Source organism: Marmota monax, unplaced genomic scaffold (genome assembly GCF_021218885.2).
Source record: "Marmota monax isolate L192 unplaced genomic scaffold, Marmota_monax_Labrador192_F-V1.1 WCK01_AAM20220418_F8-fsc00178, whole genome shotgun sequence".
NCBI lineage: Eukaryota > Metazoa > Chordata > Mammalia > Rodentia > Sciuridae > Marmota > Marmota monax.
The window spans coordinates 1308310-1333026 of NW_026694501.1; the positions used below are offsets into that span (position 1 = coordinate 1308310).

At 44.2% G+C, this 24717-nt stretch overlaps 1 protein-coding gene across 1 annotated transcript in view; it reads right to left on the reverse strand.

Annotated features, from left to right (window-relative positions):
* The window catches only part of Rfx8 (regulatory factor X8), a 66759-nt gene that overhangs the window by 27631 nt on the left and 14411 nt on the right, over positions 1 to 24717 (reverse strand). The window contains exons 4-6 of the mRNA XM_046419968.2: positions 9993 to 10056; positions 4008 to 4118; positions 3381 to 3458 (exon numbers count right to left, since the gene is read on the reverse strand). Coding sequence (XP_046275924.2) covers positions 3381 to 3458; positions 4008 to 4118; positions 9993 to 10056 — 253 coding nt within the window. The remainder of the gene's footprint in view (positions 1 to 3380; positions 3459 to 4007; positions 4119 to 9992; positions 10057 to 24717) is intronic.

Sequence of the window (24717 nt, forward strand, 5' to 3'; positions counted from 1 at the left end):
AGTTCCCAGGCTCAGATACCCTGAGGCATTTCAGGGACCCATCAGTGACTCCAAGAAAATGAGCCATTTCCCACGCGTGGACTCTCAAGGGGTAAGGGTCAGCTCTTGAGCTCCATCTAGAATGTTCCTGATGGGAAATCCTGTCATCAGGGGCATGTGTTCTAGAGAAGATTCTAGAGAAAATTTCTCCAAAGAGACTCAGAAAAACACAGCACTGGATGGGTTGGCCCTTCGACTCCCTCTCACCTTGGTGACTTGGGAGCTTGGCCTGGTGGGGACCTGGGTTAGCCACCACAGACCCATGGCTCACTCCCTCAGCACCACGTCCAGTCATCAGACCCCTCAGAGACACCTGTCTATTCTGGCCCCTTCTCTGATAGCCCTGTTGCTATCCCAGACTGACCCTCGTCCCTGCTCACCTTGACTGTGACAAATCCTCCCGCTGACATGGGGCTGACCGGGGTCACTGCTCCCCCACCGGCTCCTCAGTGCATTGGAATTCTCTTTCCAGTGCCAACTTCCTTGCCTCTCTCCCCTCCAGCTCCCCTCCTTTAGAGATAAATCCCACCATGGTGAACTTTTTATCGTGCCAGGCCCGTGAACATCCTGCTGACTTTTCACGGGCTCTACCTGGAATCCATTTCCTATCCTGTTTCCTCTCCTGGAAACTCCAGTTTTCCCACTGGAGTTAGCAGCAACATGGCCTGCTCGAGGGGCACTCTCTAGCCTTCCTGAAAAACCAGCCTCTACTTCGGAGCAAAGCCTGTCCAAGGAAGGGGGCATGACCTTTATCCTTGGGAAGACCCACAGAGCACTCCTAGGCACATTCCCACCCTGCTAAGTGGTTTATCTACAAATAACAGGAGAGATCTGCTGCGCCAGGTGTCCCTCACTCAGTCAGGCTAGGTGGGGACCCATAGCAGCCCCCTAGCAGCCACCAATCAGCATGAGACAGGGAAATACCTGGGATGCCAGATGACCCCCAGTAGTTTATGGTGGTTGATAACATATTGGGAAACCATGTAGTTCAGCACGAACACCCCTCTTGGCTTAAACCCATCAGTTCAAATGAATACCCCTTTTGTACTGACCAATCACCCCTACCCAACTTGTTCCCACCAGTGAATGTGCTAATCGTGTTTTAGAGTTGTTATTTGATTTTCCCGAGGTGTGTGATGATTTGCTAAGAGATGCTATGATGTATGTGAAGTCCCTGCCTTCTCCAAAGAATGTATAAAACTGCTGCAAACCCTGGGCTCGGGGCCTCTCAGTGTCACCAGTTGCTGTGTGCGCGCGGAGGACCGAGCTGGCTCACAATAAACACCTCTTTGCTGCTTACATCGATCTTGGGTCTCTGGTGGTCTTTTGGGGGTCCTGAATTCGAGCATAACATTCCCTGTTGCTCTTACTGGGCACCCACAATATTCTAATCACATAGTTTGCTACAGTTTGAATGTGGTTTGTCCCTCACTGAACTCATGCAGAAGTTTAAATTCCATTGTGACATATTAAGAAGGTAGAGACTTGGGCTGGGGTTGTGGCTCAGTGGTAGAGCGCTTGCCTAGCATGCGTGAGGCACTGGGTTCAATTCTCAGCACCACATACCAATAAATAAAATAAAGATCCATTAACAACTAAAAATATTTTTTTTAAAAAGAAGAAGGTGGAGACAATCTAACTAGGGAATTAGAGGTGAAGCCTTTGGGAAGTGGTTAGAATTAGACAAGTCTCATCAGGGTGGAGATCTCAGGACTAAATGCTGGGGGCTCTATAAACATACCCATGTAAACCCTGTTACTTGCAATGGTGATGCTCTGTGCTGCTCTGGGCTCCAGCAAGAAGGTTCTCACCACTTCTGAGGCCTCTAGACTTTGCACCTCCAGAATTATGAGCTGAAATAAATCTTCTTTCTTTATAAAGTAGCCTGCCTCTAGTATTTTGTTACAGTAACTATTGTTGTTTGGATCTGTACTGTTCCCCAAACGCCCATGTGTTACAGGCTTGGCCTCTAGGAAGTGGGAGAGATGGGAGGTTTTGTCACAGTCAAGGTAAGAATGGATGAGGGTCAATCTGGGATAGCAATAGTGCTATCAGAGAAGGGAAAAGTGGTAAAAATGGTAACAGGGAGGCCTAGGGGGAGGTTTTCCAGTAAAGCTCTTGAAGGGGATTTCAGGACCCTGATCTCGTCCTTTTTCCTGTTTTTTTTTTTTTTTGTTCTTTTTTTTTTTCTTTTCAATTTCCCAGCTATGAGGAATTTTGCTTCACCTCATGCTCCCTGCCATGATATGTTGCCTCTCCACAGACTCAAAATGGACAGTTGCCAATCCACTGAAAACTCCAAAACCATGAGCCAAAATGCACATTTCATCTTTTTAAGTTGATTATCTCAGGTATTTTTTTATAGTAACAGAAACTAACTAACACAGTAAGGAAAAGCTGATTAATAAACAGCTATTCTAGAACTTGTCATATTTATTGGTTAATATATCTCCTTTTATTACCAGACTGCAAGTTTCCCAAGCATTATCTTCCTACTCTCAGAAATGGTGCTGGTCACAGGATTTGATTTAAGTAAGTATTTGATGAGTGAGTGAGTGAAGGAATATGTCAGACACTCAGGGTAGATGGTTGGTATAATGTTGCACGAATAGAACACAGACTATTTTGAAGACCCACTATAATGCTTTCAAAGTGCATAGGTACCTTATAGGCTCATGCCGATTGTCTATTATTAGATAAAGTTTAAGTGCTTAGAATCTTAATGCTTTGGAAAAAAATGTTCATTTGAATGTGCACTTGTTTCCCTGATTTTCATCTGATACTGAAGAAGATAAAATTCAGGTTAGTTAAAGATTTATTCATGTTTTCCACTGTCAATTATACTTTTCTTTTATTTTTCTTTTAACAAAAGGGGACTGAACCCTGGGCCTTGTACATGCTAAGCATATGCTCTACCACTGAGCTACACCCATTGTTGCACAGCCACTTCTAGAATAAAATCTATAGTCCCCACCCATGTCAGATGACCTGCTTCTTTTTCAGTTGGCATTTATTAATAAAATGACCCTTTAGCATTATTAAAAATTCCAGGATGTACATAACCAACAATAATTTATTCAAACTCTGCTGGAATTAGGTTCTAAAGAAGAAAAGCTGAATTTGTACTTAAAGCATAAAGTTATCCACATTTAGCACCTTGGAGAATTTCCAAATGATTAAACTGAGTATCCATGCCACCTTAAAAGAACTCACTGTCAAACAGCTGCATTATAAGCACTTTAGTACAGTGGATTACCACTCCATCTCCCTGGAGGGGTCCAATCAGGTAAAGCAGTTAATAATCAGTCGCAAATGCTTGTATATTATAGAGAGAAACCTACCCTCTGGAGCTCTTGGTTCCTTACGTTTTGTAAAATGTCTTGACAATAGTTGCAGTATTTGTCAGCAAGGCAAGCCATCTAGGAAGGACACAGAAGGTTACCCCAGCTTTCAGGCCACTTCAGGAATGACTGGACCCTCAAAGACCCTGCGGAAGCTCTTGCATTTCTGACATGGCCATTTTAGCTGGGCTCTTCACTTGGGTCACAGTGTTCTTTATTTTTGTGGGGTAATGCAGGACCCGTAGGTCAGGTAGTTGTAACTCATGTATCACAACATGAGTAAGGGTTTTTTCCACCACCACAAAGCCACCCACTTTTGACACTCCCCCATTATTTCCCAGCTCCAGTGTCTAGAAATTCTGTGTCTCTGTTCGCTTCTCTGTCATGGGGAGGCCCTCACTCAAGAAGATGACAGGGCTGGGCCTTTCCCAACAATGTGAAGGGCAGACCTGAATGTCCTGCCCACCACCACCAAGCCCAGGAGGGAACGTTGCTCCTCACAGGTCCGAGAAGAGGCCATATTACCCCATGTGTTATCACCATGACCTTGGGCAATACAAGAAGGTATTTACCGCCTAGAGCAGCACCCATCAGGGAAAGCGGGTCTCCCCTACGAGACAGACCTACCATTTTATAGGAGTGTTTCTTTGCCAGCTCTTGCTCCCAAAATGGACATCTTCTGAATTCAGACAAAGGAGATCCAGCGGGGTCTGTCTTTATCGGTGAACGGTTTTCACACTAGAAATAATTTACACAATGGATCATTTCTTTAAAATAAAAATGCATTTTCTGGCATATAATCCATGTCAGAATGACATTGCTACTATAAGTTAATGCTCTGTTATCCACACTCCTGGACATTCTATGGATTCCAGAAACTTCCCCCTCGTTTTTCATTCCAAAGACCTTAACCTTTTTTTTTCTATAACTCCATGAACTTTGCTCACCATGGAGGTGTTAGGATGTAATATACTACCCAAACATAGCAGTGTTAGGGTCAAGTGCAGTACAGTCATGTCCAATAAAAAATATTATCGATGAATCTTTTAATGTCACGAGTCTATTTCTACAACCTTTGTCCATACAGTTGTGGCTCCCTGAAATAAAACTCTATCTTGTCTGGATCATCATGTCTGAATCATAAAAATGGTTAATTAATCAGAAATCTCAGGACTATAGCCAATAAGGCAAATGAGGTTTTCCCCTTAGAAGAACAATTAACAGAATGGTAAGGGGGGAAACAGGTGAAATTGCAGAAAGTGCATTTGCCATTCCTCTCTGTGTTATCCACACTGCCATCTCTGAGCCAGGGCAGCCATGACCCCTCCTGATTTGAAGAAAGGACATCAATTTTATTTGAAATAACTTCCTCAGGATCTTCCTGGGTTTTGGAATAAACTCCCTTACAATACAATAGCTTAAAATAATTCCTACAAGTTGGACATTGAGTTGCAAAGCCTACGGGGTGACTTTTCATTGTCTCCCCAACCCTGTGTCTGCTCTGTGAAGGTACAGTGGAAGGTCTCGGTCTTCACATAACCCACAGTTGAACTGAGTTATTCATTTGTAGAATGACTTCTGAGGGTGTTTCAGTCAGTTTTTTTCATTGCTATGACCAAAATACCTGAGAACAACAACTTAGGGAAGAAAAGTTTATTTGAGGCTCACAATTTCAGAGGTTCAGTCCGTGGTTGGCCAACTCCATAGCTCTGGGGATTGAACCCAGGGTTGCACACATACAGGATGATACCAGGTGGAAGGGCATGGCAATCAGAAAGCAGACAGCTCTGCTCACCAGGGACAAAGTATGTACCCCAAAGGTACATCTCCAGTGACCTGCTTCCTTTGGGCACATCCAAGCTGCCTACAGTTACCACTCAGTTAACCCATCAGTGGATTAATCCAATGATCAGATCACAACTTTCATCATCCAATCATTTCAGCTTTGAAAATTCTTGCATTGTCTCACACATGAGTTTTTAGGGAACGCCTCATACTTAAAGGTGGGTTTCCATCTGTAAGGCACCCGAGGACAGGTAGGCTCCTCTGACCACGTGTGCCCACTCTTAGGGAGAAAAGCCACTGTATCTTGTCTGAATCTTAGCCACCATCATACACAGTGCTGCCCAGGCTAGAGAACAGGCACAACTGGAATCCTACTATGATGTCCCCTTGTTATCAACTGATATTGTACTCACCCTTTTGTCATCCTGAACCCCTCTGAGAATCTGATGAAAGTAACTGACCTCCCTGGAAAAACCCACACTAAACACATAATATTGTGGAGATGCTAGGTTAAAGCTCCATCCACCATTTAATGTTTTGGGAATGGAGTTGGATATCAATGTCTAAATACATACGTAAGGTAGATGTATAGAAGGGTGACCACTCAAAGGATTCTCTCTTTAGATGCTGTCTATGCCCCATCCCAACATACTCTAGAAAGTTGGCTTCATTTGGAGGGGTCTGGTGAATGGCACCTCTCTGTTATGTGGGTGGGGTGACATGGAGAAGGAGGGGTTATTTCACAGAGCTCACCAGCCAGACCACTAGTTCCTCTAATAGAAAAGACCCGAGGAGCTCTCAATTCCAACTCTAGGCTAGTTTCTCATACTGCAAAACCCCAACTGTACCCAGCGGCTCAAGAGCATGGCTGGACTTCCTGGTGACATCAGTGTTCTCTGAATACTGCTGCTGCTATTTCCAAAGCCAGCGCTTCTCAAGATGTGGTCCTGAAGCCATCCACACCAGAATCCCTTAGGGTACCTGAGGACCATATCCCTGGGCCCTAAGTGAATCAGAAGAGACCTGAAGTCTAAAACTTTAACCATCTTTCCAACCAAGCATGCTGTAGTTGAGAACTAGAGGTCTAGGCAGACTGCTTTTTGTCTAAAGCTACAAAAAATCTTTGCATTTCAACATAATGAACACATCCCTGTTTCACCTAATCAGAAGTCATCTGGCAATGTAGTATTGGGATATTCAAGAAATGATTACAAGGAGAATGTAAAAGTGCATTATTTCAAAACATCATAAAAAGTAAATTCATGAGTTCCTGAAGCCGATTCCTTTAGGTCTCTTCCTCTGTAGAAATTACTTACACTATAATTCTTTCCTTATACACTGTGAAAATAACTGTTTTTTCAGGAAAAAAAAATACCATTCTGCTTTAATTTTAATTTTTTGGTGCTGGGGATTGAACCCAGGGTTGCACACATACTAAGCGTGCACTCTACCACTGAGCTATGCCTCTAGCCTTAGGGGAAAAAATATATTAGATATTATGAATTGAAATATTTTCTTTACAACAAATCAGAGGCCAAAGTAACTGTATGATGCAGAGCTACCAAAGTTTGAATATCTGTAAAAGAAGGCATGCAGGTAGCAATTGGGAGGATTTGGGTGTTGGAGAAACAATTCAGCAAAATGGCAAAGAAAAAAGTGAGAAATTCAATTTAGATTTTCCAGGTATATTAAATTGAGATTACAATTTTCAAGAGACCCAAGAAATGCCATTGGAATTTGTATCATTTACTCAGCCTATAGTGAGCATGCATGCTATAATTTGGATATTTAATGTCCCCAAAGGTCCATGTGTTAAAGACTTGATCCCCGGACTGTGGTGCTATTGGGAGGGCACAGAGTTTTAAAAGGTGGAACCTAGTGGGAGGTCTTTAGGTCAATGGGGGCATTACCTTGAAAGGCATTATGGGACACTAGTCCCTTCCTCTTCCTGTTTTTTATATCTCAGCTATGAACTACATAGTTTTGCTCCACCATACATACCCTGACATGATGTACTGCTTGACCGTCAACACAAAAAAGACAGGGCCAAATTACCATGAACTGGAAACCTCCACAACTGTGAACCAAAAATAAGCCTTTTCTTTTTAAAAGTTGACTATCTCAGTTATTTTGTTACAGTCCCAGAAAGCTGACTAACAGAACATACTAGATGTCAGATCTTGAGGATACAATGGGGAACACCTCCCAACTATGACCTACTCCTTCAGGCACCATCTGCCTCTCCTGAATTATTCCATCAATTCTCCAGGATGCCTTTGTCCTTCCTTCATCCTTAAACACACTGCTCCCAGAAATTATCACTACCAAAGCTAATGTATTCTCTCACTCTCCTTTTGAAGATGTCAGAAGGTCTCCTAAAATCTCTTGGGTCAAATCCAAATTTCCCAGGCTAGCATCATCATTCTCCCCAACATTCTAACACCTGTCTCCTTGCTGCCTCCACATTACTACTACGACCTCCCTGCTCAAATGCAAACTACACCTCCAAGATAAGGGCCCTCATAACAAAGAAGCTCTGTGATTCCTTCCAGGATGAGTTTAAAAGACAGTATGATACACAGAATACCTAGTGGTCCTCAAAAATGTTCACATCAGCTGGGTGCAGTGACACACGCCTATAATCCCAGTGGCTTGGGAGACTGAGACAGGAGGATTTTGAGTTCAAAGCCAGCCTCAGCAAAAAGGGAGGCACTAAGCAACTCAGTGAGACCCTGTCTCTAAATAAAATCCAAAATAGGGCTGGGGTGTGGCTCAGTGGTCAAGTGCTCCTGAGTTCAATCCCCGGTACTACCCACTTCAAAAAAAAAAAAAAAAGTCCACATCATGATCTCCAGAGCTTGTGACTATGTTACAGGCACAGTGAGATTTGTAGATATGAAGAAGTTGAGGACCTCGAGACAAGGAGATTACTCTGCATTCTCTGGGTGCCCCCATGCAATCACAAGGTCCTTAAAATCAGGTGACCTTTCCGAGCTACAGAGAGACAGAGAGATGGCAGAAAGGGAAGGACTCAGTCTGCCTTTGCTGGAGGTGATGATGAAGCAAGGGGTCATGAGCCAGGGGTCAGTAGCCAAGGAATGTGGGTGGCCTCTGGGAGGTGGAAAAAGGCAAGGAAGGGATCCTCTCCCAGAATCTGCAGAAGGAACACAGCCCTGTGGACATCTTGACCTTAGCTCGGTGAGAACCACTGTGAGACTCCTGACCTCCACAATTGTAAGACAATCAGTTTGTATTGTTGATGGCCATGGAATTTTATGCTGATTTCTTACAGCAGCAGTAGGAAATAAACCCAGACCACCTCTTCCAGGAAGTCCTCCCTCATCAGTGGGGCCAACTACAGCCTCCCCTGACCACCACCCTGGGTTTCCCAATGCACCCGTGGCCTCCCTGCCCAGCCAACATGGTGCCCATTGTTTGAGGTCTATCACAGCTACCCAGCTAAGAGGCTGTGTTCCTTGTCGCTGTTTTGTTACTGTTTTTTCAGTCCTCAAGAGTGCTGGTCACAAAACAGGAGTTTAAAAAAGTTATCTGTTCAATGACACTTGTCAATGAGACACCATCTGTAATGGACAGAATGTTTGCACCCCCCATCCATATGTGATGGTGACCCCAAAGTGATGGTAGTAGGAGATAGGGCCTTTGAGAGGTGACTGTGTCAGGAGGATGGACCCCCCTCTCCAAATGGGAATAGCGTCCTAAAAGAGGCCAGGGGAGGCCAGCTCCCTCTTACATCTGAGGAAGTCAGCTGTCTGCAACTCATTAAAGAGCATTCATCAGTACCCACCGCAACGGCACCCTGATCTCAGACTTCCAAACACCACAACTGTGAGAGATAAATCTGTGGTTTTTAAACCATCCAGTTTATGGCCATTTGTTATAGCAGCCTGAGCTAAGACAGTGCCACAGAATGTCATGCTGCCTTGGTCAACCAATTAAAATTCAACACAAAATTCATAGATTAGCTATTAATAGTTTTGATATCCTAATTACAAGAGCTATAACTGTAATATAGAGACCTTTATGTAGCAGCACAATTCACAATAGTTAAACTGTGGATGCTCTTCAATAGATGAATGGATAAAAAAAAATGTAGCATATATATACAATGGAATATTACTTAGCAATAAAAGAGAATAAAATCATGGCATTTGCAGGTAAATGGATGGAGTTAGAGAAGATAATGCCAAGTGAAGTCAGCCAATCCCCAAAAAACCAAATGCCGAATGTTTTCTTTGATATAAGGAGGTTGATTCATAGTGGGATAGGGAGGGGGAGAGTGGGAGAAATAGACAAACTCTAGATAGGGCAGAGGTGTGGGAGGGGAAGGGAGGGGGCATGAGGTTAGAAATGATACTGGAATGTGATGGGCATTATTATCCAAAGTACATGTATAAAGACATGAATTGGTGTGAATATACTTTGGATACAACCAGAGATATGAAAAATTGTGCTCTATATGTGGAATAAGAATTGTACTGCATTCCGCTGTCATATATAAATAAAAAATTATTAATAAAAAAGAGACCCTTATGGACAAATTTATTGTTAAGAACCTATACACCCTTTTAAATTGTGGCTAAAGAAAGAGTGACACAGCAAACGTGCAAACAGGATGCTCCTTGAGGACATACCTTACCCAGCGCAGTGCCTGGTGCACAGGAAACACTCAGCAATAAAGGACAAATGGGTGGCTGGTTAAGGCTTACCCAACACAAGAACATCACACATAGAAAAAAAGTTGTCTCTGATTAAGTATTACTAAATATTTCTGAGTCTATTACGATGCATCTATTTCAACCAACTCACAGTTTCTTCCTCTTGGATAATGCTGCTGGAGTCAGTAGACTTTTCAAAGGCAACAGCATCTTCACTGTGGAAGAACAGATAACAGAGAAGTAATTTTAGTAAGATGCCTGTCTCTGAGCACAGAATGAAATTTCCTTTGCAGCCGGGTTATTTGTTTGGGGTTATAACTTCTATTGAAAAACTCTCCTCCACGTTTCTATCTGCAAAAAAATGGTAAATTATTGCATGCTTGAGATTAAAAAAAAATCCTCTTCTGTAACTGGGACAACCCTATATTTATTTTTCAAGGTAATTCCCTTCAGAAGCAAAGATATGATGTCATCATGGGTATAATGCACTCCTGTGGGAAAAGAAAAATCATCATGAAAATGAAATTGTACTGTTTTCTGATTTCAATGCTTTTAAAATGATCAATCCAGAAATGGTGATATCCTCGGAGCCAATGGATGCAGCAGAGCACTCAACAAGGAAACTGGAAATTAATAATAGACATGCAAATTTCATTCCACTGGGCCTCTTGGATTCAAATAATATAGTGAAGACATTTATATAAAACGGAGAACAGATTCAGTCCTATACATGCGGCGTGGTTCACCTTTCACGTGATCATGGACATTTGAGAATCTGGGAGCTCAGGGACTCCCGGTTGCATCAGGGAGTGTGGCATCTCCTTCCCACTTTTCCCGGTCAGCCCAGAGCTGTGGCTGAGCTGTGGAAGCCATGGCATCTGTGTCCACCCCCACCCAACCCACGTCCCCAGACCTCATGGCGATGGCCCAGTTAAACACAAGGAGAGAGGAGGAAGGTGTCAGACCATCGCTTTGCTTCTGGAAGCAACTGTCCAGGTGGGGAGGGACAGGAGCAAGAGGGGAGTGGAGCAGAATGACTTCCATCTCATGCAGGAAGACCCTGCGTCCCCGCACGGCTCTCTAAAGCTCTCCTCTGAAGCTTCGTGTCACTGTGTCAGTCTGTGCTCTAAACCAAGTTGTGGAAAATTGAGCAGAATATTTGATGTACATCTGATTAAGTGTTTCTGCATAATGCTCCTATTTCAAAATAAGGTAAAAAGATTCAGAACCTGGATACAAACCCACTGGGAATGCACCCTCTTCATCTTTTCATAAGAGTTGTTATCAAACGTGAGTTTTACTTTGAATATTCCAATGGATGGAGGCTCATGGGACACGAAATCCATTCAACTTGGAGGGATATATACATTAACCCTGCACGTAATCAGCAAAGTTAAAAGAAGAATTTGCAGTGTGTTGGGAATTTGTCACATTTTAGGAACTGAATTGTGTTTCTCCACCCCCCAAATTCATATATTGAAGTCCTAGCCCTTAATGTGACTATGTTTGGAAAGAGAACTATTTTTAGAAGATAAGTAAAATTAAATGAGGTCATAAGAGTATGTCCCTAATCCAGTAAGAGTAGTGTCTCTTCCTCTTTCTCTTTCTCTCTCTCTCTCTCTCTCTCTCTCTCTCTCCTTCACTTACTCCCCCCTCCCCACTTCCCCACACACGAAAGACCGTATGAGGGGACAATGAGAAGGTAGTCATCTATAAGCCAGCAAAAAAAGCCTCACCCAAAACCAAACCTGCTGACACCCTGATCTTGGACTTCCAGCCTCCAGATGAGTGAGAAAGTCAATTCCTATTGTTTAAGACCCCATTCTATGATACCTCGTTACTACAGCCCAACCTAATACATCATGTCTCAATATCTTGAGTAAGTATGACAATGATAGTTCCTCAGGTAAAATTTATAAGCAGCCCATTATCACAGATTCTGGAACATTATGTCAACACAAACAATAAGCAATAACTAAAGTAGAATTCAGCTGAGCATGGAATAAGACAGAAGAAAATGTTAAAAAAGAAAATTTGCTGACTACAGGGATAACAGAAGAGAAACATAATCGGGAACATATGACTTCCAGCCTTTAGAGATGTTTTTAAAATCATTGCAAGGGTTTCTTCAACCAAATTGGACGGAGTGCAATTTCTCTACAATTCCACATTGTATCCACATGCTACTCCTTATGTTTGCTATGGAAAATGAATGCAAGACCATAATGTGAACAAATTCAGCTCCATCCATCCATCCATTACCCATTCCTTAAGCACCCTACAGCCACCTGGTCCATCCAGCCAACCACCCACCCATTCATCTATTTAGCCACCATCCATCCATCCACCTACCCACCCACCCACTCACTCATCCATCCACCCATCCACTCATCCTTCCATTCAAACATCTATCCACCTATCTACCTATCCATCCATTCAATTATCCATCTATCCACTTCTCATTCATTCATCAAACATTTATTGTTTATTGTATGTCAGGCATTGTGTTAGTCCTTGGATAAAGGTGTGATTGAAACAGACAAAGTATGTCTGACTTACCTTACCTATTAAGGAAGGAAACACACACACACACACACACACTCAAACAATTGCAAAGATGTTAGTAAGGGCTGTTTGCTGGCAGCTGAAGTATTCTGTTAGGGTGTTTGCCAGGGTCGCATCCTGGACTTCTGTTAGCTCAACAGTCCACATGCATGTCTAATGACAACTTGACCATCTCAAGAGAGCCCCCGTTATGATTAGTTAACTTCACTTAGTTGGTACAAGATACTTGCACAGCACTTATTAAACTCTTCAGTTGATGACAGTAATCTTCGTGGGGTACTCAGAAATAGGAATCTGGCTCACTGGGTAGAGACCAAAAGCACCGTGAACCCTACCATTACTAAACCCCATGTCCCTGGGTTTCTACTTAAAATCCAGCAATTCTGCCTTCTCTAGACATCCCCAGTTCTCTGGATCTCCACGTAAAGCCAAGCAGCCCCACACATCATTCCACCGATGGAGCCAAGTTACCCCCCTCTTCAGCTAGAGAACAACAGCACATGTTTGCCCACCACAGAACCTCAGTTCCCGGCACTCCACCTAGAGTAGAGCAGCACTGTGGATCCCGTGATTATAGAAACTGAGTTCTCTGGCTCTCTGTGTATAGTCCAGGCCTGGTTCTATGAAAAGGAACCCCGAGGGAAACCTTCAACCTTACCACTCGCTGCCCTCCCCTACCCCTGACTCTCATACTTTGGAGTAATGAGTAATACTCACTTGACTGAGTAATGCTCTCAATTATTTCAAGTTTTTAAATGAAACTCCCAAGTCTCTGCCATGTGGTCCATGCTGAATGTGGATTTAATTCAACAGTAATTGAACAGAGGGTGGCATTACCCTCCTCGTCTTAAAAGGACGACGAAGGGAACTGCCTGCCATTTGGGGGCCTGTGTGGGTGGCAGGAATCCTCTTTGGGGGAGCTATGTCACTTTTTAAAATAATCTGGGGGATTTTATGCATTGGAATAACAACAGTGGGAAAGAGGAAATATTTCAACCTCACAGAGAGATGGGATCTGGTATAACAAAGCGCCTTTCTCCATTTGGCCAGTCAGAAGCAACTTGCTTCTTCAAAGAAATGGTGGTGAGGGGCTGGGGTTGTGGCTCAGCGGTAGAGGGCTTGCCTAGCACGTGTGAGGCCCTGGGTTCGATCCTCAGCACCACATAAAAATACATAAATAAAATAAAGGTATTGTGTTCAACTACAACTAAAAAAATGAATATTAAAAAAGAAATGGTGAGGCTGTCTTCTCACCTCTTTGAGGTCCCGATTCAGGAGAATGATGTATAACGTGCTTCATCAGGTAGGATTAGTGAGGTCAGGTGCATTTTTATAAAAAAAAAATCAACCTTGTTTCAGAGGCCTCTTGCAAACATGCATGAGTTAGGGGGTGAGCAGGAGGTAATAATACTGCTGGGCTACAAGGCAGGTGAGCGGAGAATCGCTGCTGGCAGCCTGGGCGTTTGTGGAGGTCCAAGTCAAGGATGGTGGTGCCCTGAGGAGCTGCAGATTTGGCGGATGAAACACTGCAGATGTGGGCTGTGCTTGAATCTGGCAGCCAAGGCTGGGCTGCGCTAAAAAGTAAGGCTGTGGTAGACCAGCGCCCCACCTCCCCATACTGGGGTCTACCACCCAGGAGGCAGCATGGGGAGGCTGAGGCCAGAGTCGGCCTGGAGAGGAAGCTTCCAGGGTGCCAGCCAGGATGGCCCCATGTCTCCGGGCTCACTGCCCCCTGGATGGTTTCCCCAGTGTGGTTCTGAGTCAGGTCTTTGGGTCATTTATTAGGCTGTGATCAAAAGCACAGCCACTATAAACTATGGCTCCAATGAAACCACACACAGAATCCAGAGTCGACCTTGTTGAGATGGAGGCCTGCTTTCTGAGGCCTGAGATGCATTAGCGGTCTCCAAGCTTGTGGCACGGGAATGACCCGAGGCAGGTTTGATCCATGAGGTCATTTGGGGACCTTGTGGACTGTCCCCTCCCTCTGCTGCACCCCAACCTAGGATGTCAGGGTGAATAACCAATGGAGGCATTGGAGGGGAGAGAGCAAAGACCAGGAAGATGGAGGAAATCCCCCAGTGTGGTCAATCTGCATTCCTCTCTAGCTCTGCAGCAAACCAGCTGCAGTTCCTTGAGCAAGACTCCTGAGCTCTGACCTCAATTTCCCACCCCATCAAGGGAGGGAATGGGGTTTTGATGACCCCCGAGATGTTTTCCAGCCCTCCACTAACACTACGAGTCCCTCCCAGCTCACCCACCCAAGGTCAGATTCTGAAGGCTTTGCTTCTTGTGTGAATCAGCAAATTGACAACCTGCTCTCTGTGAAGCCTAGACCCAGCATGAGAATCACATTAACTTCACTAGTTTTTGTGATCAATTTGGCTTAAAAAAAAGGGGGAGGGATGGGCAGAAAGAGGACTGAGACACACTGTACAGCACACAACTTTAAAAATAACATTTCCCACGAGGTCTTTCAAGGGTAACATTAGCTTCATAGGCTTTGGGGGTGTTTTTGCTTCTTGGGTCTCGCTAACAATTTGCATTTACATTCTCAGGTTTTGACATCGTTTGTCACTAATCCAGACTTTCATTTACATCATTTTGGCATCGTCATCTGCCCTCACAAATCACTCTAACAGCAGGGAAACAACTTGAAGCAATTACGAAGGTAAGAGGATAAAAATGTAATAAAACCTAATTCATGTACCAGACTTGTTCGGGGTCGGATTTCAGAGCAAAGGTGCTTCATCTTCCAGTCATGGAAGGGCCAATCTGCAATTCTCTCCCAAAGCAGATAAAATAATTATTTTTGATTTTGATTAGACGATATCCTTAACTTCATGAATATTTTTTATGCAGGAAATAAAAACAGTAATATATATATATATATATATACACACACACACACATACACATTCATATAAGGATATATGTCATTGAGATTTCAAAAATCTTGTGTTATTTTGATTATACTAACAATGTGAATCACTAAAATACACTGAGCACTTATGGCTAAGTGCTTGACTTGGTTTACACTAATCCTCACAGAAACCTGTTAGGAAGGTAGATGAGAATTATTATCCCATTTTATAGATAAGGGGAGAGGGAGAGGGAGAGGGAGAGGGAGAGGGAGAGAGAATATGAATTCACAGAGCTGGAGACCCTGATCTGATTTCAGAGTAGAGTATTGCCTTTTCTACTATTTAGGATACACATGTGTCAGGTTAAAAAAGATAATACAGGGACTAGGGATGTAGCTCAGTGGCAGTGTACATGCCTAGCATGCACAAGGCTCTGATTCAGTCCCCAGAACCACAAACTCTCCTCCCTCTTCTCCTCTTCTTTCTCTGCCCACCCCACCAACACACACACACACACAGGATAAAGAAAGACCTAAGTTTTTTGAAACTCAAAATGAACAAGAACAACATTATTTTAAAAACTGGCGTGCGTTCTCAGAGTGGCTTGCTCATTTCCTGCATCAGGGGCTGTTGCTATCCTACTAATTAACTGTATCCTGACCGATTAGCTTTTATGCACAACTTAATTGCAAAATGATGACCCAGGGGACATCTCTAAGGGGTTGAAAGTATAAGTCCACCACGTTCGCCTTCTTGAGTCCCAACTCAGCCACTCGGGGGTAAGATTTCACTGGCAGACAGCAAATAACACGTTGCATTCACTGGGCGTCTCTCCAGGGGAGACAGACAACGAGGGGTGCTTTGAACAAATGATATAGTCCCCCAGACGATGTCAGAGGACTTCGGCATGGTATCTGCATCAAAGCCTTTGCCAAGCAAGGGTGTGGTCTGGTGCATACTTCCCCACATGTATGTTTTAAGCTGCTAGACAACAACCAGGTAAGGCATATTTTTTTTAACCTTAACAAGTTCTAACCAGTCTTGAAAACCATAGGGTGGACAGGGCCAAAAAGCGGGCTGCAACTTGGACACCTCATTAGTACCTGTGAATTAGGCTCCCGGGGTTCCTCAGGAGGCCTAGCAGGGGGTGGGGGTGGGGGGCTGGCCCCACAAAGACCTAGCTCCCACTCTCAGCCCCTTCTGGTACATTGGCTGCACCAACAGAAGGCAAAGAGGTCCTGCTGCAGTAGGCAGACCCCCTGAAGGAACCACTGGGGGCTGGCATCGTCAGACAGTGGGTGCCCACAACTGCCAGGCTGAAGGCTGGCTCCCCCAGAACTTGCTTTCCCCAGGGCGGGGCTGGAAGATGAGCCCTCTGCCTTTCTGCTTTGTCTGCACGCTGCGGAGCCAGCTGTGGACCCGTGGCCCACATTCCACAGGCTCAGGGCCGCCACCGAGGCAGCCCCCTGAGCTCATGAGTTGGCTGTAGAACAAAGGAACAGAAGAACAAAGGCACAGGGTGTTGAAGGCAAAGCGTTAGTCGCTTTTTAAAGGCCTTTAATGCACAGAGTTGGAAAAGCTGGGGGGGGGTGGGGAGAGAAAAAGAGCATTGTGTGGGGGTGGCTGAGGGCAAGGGTTAGTTTCCATATATCCTGAAGAGCAATGTGAGACCCTGCAACCTGATTTCAGAATTGACATTAAACACGATGGTGGGGGTTCACATATCTGGAAAATGATCAAACCGTTAACCAGGGATTTTGCCCAAGAGGTGAAGAATATAAGTGAGTTCAGCATAGCTCCTCTCTAGGTCACACACACACACACACACACACACACACACACACTCCACTGCCTGCCCCTGGCCCCCCGCGGCCCCCCCCAGACTGCAGTAACTATACTTCGGCCTCGATTCTTCCGTGAATTTCTAGGTCAGCAATTATACCCAGGTCTGGATGGCAGCTAAACAAGGCTGGAATCTGAGAAGCCTGTTCCCTGCCAAACTGTGTTGCCCTTGAGAGGCCGGAGGAAGGAAGGGCTCCGGACATCGTGAGGGGCCTTGTTGGTATGGTGTGCACTGCACACTACGGTCATCTTCATTCAAACAGCAACAAGGCCCTCAAGAGTTTCATTTGTTTTAAAAATCAAACTGGTCTCTCCCGGATCCATGACAGATGCTGCCTCAGCAGTTTTCAGGGAGAATCACCATAATCCCACGAGACCCACTGAACACCAGGGGCCTTTGCCGCTGGCCCCTTCTTCAGGTGTCAAGAGCTAAGCCACCTTCAGTGTCCTGCTGCTGGAAGGGGTGCCCTAGGGGGTTCCAGAGACCTGGGCATCTGGGTCTCTGAACTGATGGCTCTTAGGGGGACAATGTAGAGGCAATAGGGAGGAGACAGGGGCTTGTCTTGAGACAGTGTATTTTGATTAGGTTACAGGCTTCTCTGGAAAGCTGGATGGTGGTGAGATAAGTCAAGCCTCCCAAAGCCACCCCTGTGCCACCAGCTCTGGTTCTTGGACAGTTCTCTCCACTGCTAGAGCCCTCATTGGGTTTCCATTTCCTTCCTTCACACAAGGTCCAGAAAGGAAAAAGAAAAAAATGTCAAACCAGATGCCCTTGAACAGCCTGTGCACAGCTCAAGGACCTAGAGAGTTGCTTTGGTGAGCTTGTATGATCCCCTTCATGATGGTTCTTTTTAGAAAGGCAGGGCTTTCGTGTGTGTGTGTGTGTGTGTGTGTGTGTGTGTGTGTTGCTGGGGACTGAACCCAAGCCCTTTTGCATGCGAGGCAAGCACTCGACCACTGGGCTGCACGCCTCGCCCAAGGAATTTTCAACTCGCCTCTCCCAATTGAATTCCAATTTTAGATTAAATAAGAGGAAGAGAGTTTTTGAATGTCTTCTTTGCTGTACTACAGAAAAATACCTGCTTCCCTGAGGCATGAAACTTTGGAGAACAAGGAAAATACTCATCTGAAGCCTTGCTGGGGGTTGGGGGGGGGTTCCCCTTTGGCTTTTAAACAAGAAAGAGAGAGAATCTCTTAAAAGCCATTTGTGAGTAGAGCCAGCTGCACACCCGTGGGGCTGATGACTTCCAGGTGTGCGGAGTTCTGCATCTCCTTCGGTGACCGGCCTCCCAGTGCTGAAGAGCCCTGTTCTGGCTGTGAGAGATGGACAGTGCACACGTCCCCAGAGGAAAAGCAACTGTACCGCCATTTCACCGTCCACATGGATGGGGAGGCCAGGAGAATGCTTCCAGAGAAAGGAAAGACTGGAACTTCAACTGAGAAAAGGGACCAGGTGTGAGCAGAGGAAACACTAAAACCTCTGGGCCACCCCGAAATGGGTGGGGGATATTTCCATCATGACATTTCTTTTTTTTTTAATTATTATTATAGGGTTATGCTTGATTAATTTTAATTGAAATTTTTATTGAGGTAACTGTATATTTATATGCAGTTATAAGAAATAATTGAGAGATCACTTCTACGATGACTCATTTCCCCCAACAGTATTATTTTACAAAAACTATAGTACAGTCATTCCTTGGTAGCCATGAGAAATTGTTTCCAGGAATCTCCAAGGGGTCTCATTTCCCCTTGTGCTTGGGTTTCTATCAGGGACTGATTCCACGAACCCCTGCAGATACAAAGACCTGGGGATGCTCAGGTCCTACAAAAAATGAGGTAGTGTTTGCACAGCACCTATGCACGACCTCCTCTATATTTAAAAATCATCTCTAGATTACTTATAATACCTAATACGATGTAAATTCTATGTAAATAAGTCTGTATATATTCAATACAGATACAATTTTTCCCAAATATTTTCTATTCGTGGTTGGTTGAATCTGAGGATGTGGCACCATGGATATGAAAGGTCAAATCTACAGTATCACAACCAGATATCGACAGTGATACAATTCACTAATCTTACTCAAATTTCCAAAGTTTTACTTAAACTCATTTCTCAGTGCGTGTGTGTGTGTGTGTGTGTGTGTGTGCGCGCGTGCGCCCACATGCACCTGTGTGTGAGTATCTGTGTGGGCTCACATAAGATATGGAACCGTTCCATCACTGCAAGGACAGATTTGGTTTGCCCTTTTATAACCACATCCATGTCTTGCTCCTACCATCCCCCGGGTCCCTAACTTCTGGCAACCCCTCATGTTCCGCCATTTTAAACACTTTATCATTACACAATGTTGTGTAAGTGGAATCCTACGGGATATGACTTCTGGAAATTGGAGGTTTTTTCCTTCAGCAAAATGCCCTGGAGAGTCCCTGAAGTTGCTGTGTATACAAAGTCATCTTCATTGCTGAATAGTCTTCCATGGTACGGATATATCTGTTTAACCAGTTACCTGTTGAAGGACATCTGGGCTAATTCCAGTTTAGGGCTATTGTAATAGCCCAAACATATAAATATGCTATAACATTCATGTATAGGTTTTTGTGTGGACATTAGTTTTTATGTCTCTGGGATAAAAGCTCAAAAGTGAAATTGCTGGTTGGAATGGAACATGTTTAGTTTTATAAGAAACTGCCCAGATGAACCACTTTATATTCCTACCAGCAGTTCATTGGTGATCCAGTTTCTCTGCATCCTCACCAAAGTTGGAAAAAGCTGAGGGGGTAGGTGTTGTCACTGTTTCTTATTTTAGTCAATTTGATAAGTGGGTAGTTACATCTCATTATGGTTTTAATTGGTATTTCCTTAATGACTAAGGATGCTGACCGTCTTTTCCTGTGCTTATTTGCTGTTTATCTGCTTCTGTGAGAGATGCATGTTTATGTCTTCTGCTTATTTTCTAATTGGATCATTTGTTTTTGTACTGTTGAGTTTTAAGCCTTTGTTCTATACTCTAGAAACTAGTTCTTCAAGAAAATGTAGGGAAAAAAGTACACTCATACAATGCTGGTAGGACTGCAAATTGGTTCAACAAATATGGAAAGCAGGATGGAGATTCCTCAGAAAACTTGGAATGGAACCACCATGTGACACAATTATCCCACTCCTTGATAGATACCTAGAAGACTTAAAATCAGCATACTACAGTGACATAGCCACATCAATGTTTATAGCAGCTCAATTCATAATAGCTAAGCTATGAAACCAACCTAGATGCCCTTCAACAGATGAATGGATAAAGAAAATGTGGTATATATACACATTAGAATATTACTCAGCCATAAAGAAGAATGAAATTATGGCAATTGTCGGTAAATGGATGGAACTGGAGAATATCATGCTAAGTGAAATAAGCCAATCCTAAAAACCAAAGGCTGAAAGTTATTTTTGATATGTGGGTGCTAGCACACAATAAGTGGAATGGGGAGGGAAGAATAAAAGTTCACTGGACTAGTCAAAGGGGAATGAAGGGAAGGGAGGGAGGATGGGAATAGGAGAGACAGTAGAATGAATCAGACCTCACTTTCCTATGTGCATATATGAATACACAGTGAAAGTTCACATCACATACAACCACAAGAATGCAATCCTAATTAGAATAAGTTCTATTCCCTGTATGTATAACATGTCAAAATACATTCTACTGTCATGTCTATCTAAAAAGAACAAATTTTAAAAATAGATACCAGTCCTTTGTCAGCTATGTGATTCACAAACGTCTCCTTGTAGCTTGTCTTTCCACCCTCTTCACGTGGGATTTCCCAGATCTAGTGTTTTGGTTTTGATGAAGTTCAACTTAAGTTTTTCTGCTATGGATCAGGTCCTTGACGTCAAATCTAAGGACTTTCAGCCTCACTGTAGGTCCCAATGATTCCATCCTATTTTGCTTTGTTTTTTTTGTTTTGTTTTGTTTTTGTTTTGCAGTGCTGGGGATCAAACACACGGCCTTGTGCTTGCTAGGCAAGCACTGAGCTCTACCCCCAGCCCTTGTTTTGTTCTTTTTACAACAGGGTCTCACCATATTGCCCAAGATGATCCCACTCAAGCAATCCTCCTGCCTCAGTCTCCCAAGGAGCTGGGACTACAGGTGCAGGCTTTATTCTTGTATTTTAAATTCAAGCCTCTGATCAATTCTGAGTTGCTTTTCATACAACTCATGAAATACAGGTTGAGGTTCGTGTTGTCGCCTGTGGGTATCTAATCACTCCAGCACCATCTGCTGAAAAACTACCCTCCTTCCACTGAATGACTCTTGTACCTTTGTCAAAAATCAGCTGAGCATAACTGAGTGGGTCTATTTCCAGATTCTCTACTCTGTTCCACTGATCTGAATATCTATGCTGACACCAATATCACAGACTTGAATACAGCTGCTACACAGTGGGCCTTAATCTCAGGTACCGTGTTTCCTCCCATTATATTCTTTTTTTAAGACTGTCTGAACTATTTGCCTTTCCATATAGCTTAAGAATAAGCTTTTCTATGTCTAAGGAAAAACCCCGCTGTGATTTTTTTTTCTAACAACCTCACTGAGAGATAATTCATATACCATACAATTTACCCGCACAAAGAGAGCAATTCAACGTTCTCTTAGTATATTTTCTGGGTTATACGATTGTGCAGAAAAGAGATAACACGGCAGGCCTGGGACTTCTGTCCTTAGAAAGGCTCTCTGCAAGTCTGGCCCGTTAGCTGGCGTCTGGGAAATTGGCTCTTGGCGTGTTCCCAGTCAACAGTTAGCTGATAAGAGTGGTCCGCTGTGCCTAGAAATTAAATAATATGGTTTGTGCTGAACACCTGCTTTCCTTCTGGGAGTCTGTAATTTGGGCATGTGCTAGGCAGAAGGTGCTTGTGTCATCAGCTCCTCCATGAAAACTTGGAAGGATGCTGAGTCCCTCCTGCACTTCCCTGGGCAGAAGTATCAATGCATGTTGTCATGTTCTTGCTGGGAAGGAGAGGGAAGGAGAGGGAAGGAGGAGCCCAGTCAGCCTTCCCGTGGGTCTCCCCCACACGCCTTTTCCTTTTCCCTTTGGGTTCTGCCTGTGTATCCTACATCGCTGTCGTGAACTTTAGTCATGAGGACAACTGTGGGCCAAGTCCTGTGAGTCCTACTGGATCTCCAGAGGTGGAGATGGCCTTGGGGACCTACGACCTTGGGGATCTACGACACAGTGGTGGCATTGATGAGCTTGCTAGAGGAAGCCTCCACTCATTGAAATAGGGCTATCTCGTTACTTGGGAGAAAGAGATACCCCCAAATGGGTTAGGTGGGCATGCATTTAGGATGGCTGTGTCTTCCTGGTGGATTGGTCTTTTTATCCCACGTAATGTCCCTCTTTGTCCCTCATAACTTTCTTTTCTCTGAAATCAACTTGATTCCATGTGAAGACAGCTACACCTGCCTTTTTTTCTTGGTGGTGGGGGGTGGGATTCAGGTTTGCATGCTGAATATTTTCTCATCCTTTCACTGTTAACAAATTGAAAAATGTGTTCTGGTTAGTTATACATGACAGCAGAATGCATTTGGACACCTCATACATAAGTGGAGTACTATTTCTCGTTCTTCGGGTTGCGCGTGACGTAGAGTTACACGGGTCATGTCATCCCTATATGCACAAAGGTCACAATGTCCAATTCACTCTACTCTCATTCCTACCCCCTCATCCTTTCTCTTGCCACCTGACTCTTTCATCAAACTTGAAGTGAGTTTGTCAGTTCATTGCTAGCAGGAGTTCATCGCTTTGAGCAACAGGTGGAAATCTCTTTTCCACTTAGCTCCCGTTACCTTCCCTGATTTAAACATCTTTGTTTTGAGTATCAAATGTTTTTATGACCTTTATTTCAATCATCAAATGTGATTTATAAAATTCATAAGGAAAGAACAGTCTATTCCTCATTCTTCCTTCCTTCTCCCCCTCCTTTCCCCTTTCTCTCCTTCTTTCCACCCTTCCTTCCTTCCTTCCTTCCTTCCTTCCTTCCTTCCTTCCTTCCTTCCTTCCTTCCTCCCTCCCTCCCTCCCTCCCTCCCTCCTCCACCCCTCCCCAGTACTAAATTGAAGCCAGAGGCACTCTACCACTGAGCTACATTCCCAGCCCTCTTTCATTTTTTAAGACAGAGCCTTGCTAAATGGCTGGACCAGACTGGCCTCAAATTCGCAATCCTCCTGCCTCAGCCTCCTGAGTCTCTGGGATTGCAGATGTGCGCCACCACACCAGGCTCCTTCTGCTCTTCTCCGTGTTTCTTCTTTTCTGATGCCCCAAGTTATCATTTCTGTTATCATTTCATTTCTTTCAGAGGACTTCCTTTAGCTCACCTTTAAGGGTTAGTGAGCTCGGGCAAGGTGTGTTTGTTTTCCTGCACCTGAGAATGGCTTTCTCTCCCCCTCATTCCTGAAGGGTAATTTTGCCATCCAGATGTGGAACTCATGGTTGAAATACATTCTCTTCCAGCTCTTGAAAAACACAGTGCCTTTTCCTTGTGGCTCCCTTGGTGGTTTGAACCAGAAACGTGTTATCATCAGAATCTCTGTTATAGGTCATGTGTCATCTCTCCGGTGGATTTCAGTGTTTCTTTTGTCTTTAGTTTTCAATAGCTTAATTTTCAGCATCTTTGGGGTGTTACTTCTGCCTCTTGAGTTTACCTGGTGCCTGCTGGTGCTGCCTGAGCGGGCAGAAGGGCTTCCCTGGCTGGACTACAGGACTCCTCTCTGTGGTCGGTGGAGGAGGCCTTCTTCCTACTGGTGCGCTACCTCTGGGTGGGAAGGAGGACCTGGAGCTGAGGGACAGAGGCTTCCTGGACCAAGAGGCTTGTGTAGCTGGGTCTCTCTGGACAGATGAGCTTACATTCCTCAGTATCTTTTGGTGGGAAAGGGATGCCTCACACTCATGGAGGAAGGAGAGCGTTCCTTCCCCTGGCAGTTTATCTTTGCAGGATTCTCCATTAAAACTTACCTCCACCCCATGAATGAGTGCACCTGAGCTGACTTTGCTGTCTAGGCTGGGGCTGGGAGACACTGGTCTGGGTATGGGAGCATAGGAGGAGGCAAGGTGCCCTGCCACTGTGCTGGGTGCACCGTCCTGGGTCCCAGGGCACTCACTTTACCTGTCTGGGTTTCCCTTCGGCTGCCTCTTACATTAGCTCCAGGATTTAGAGTTTCTTTTAGCACGGAGGGAAAGAGAGGAATGGTCTATGCCTACACCACTGTTGTACACCACTGAAGTCTCCATCAATTTTAACTCATCATGGTTTAATTTATTAGGAGCAGCCGTACAATTACTAGCATTCCACTCACTAGTCACAAATTGTTTATATAAATATAAATATATGTGTATATATTTTGCTTTCAAGAAGTATCTGACATAGTTCCTATCAAAGATGGTATTATCAAAGATTTCTATCAAAGATTCCGAGATACTATAGATTCGCTTTTTCCTGCTTCTGTCCTCTAATACAACCAACAACCTGGAAATTATCCAAAAGATGATGATAAAAGAATTCCAAAAGCTGGAAAAAAAAGAAGGTGGAATAGAAAGTGGCAGTTA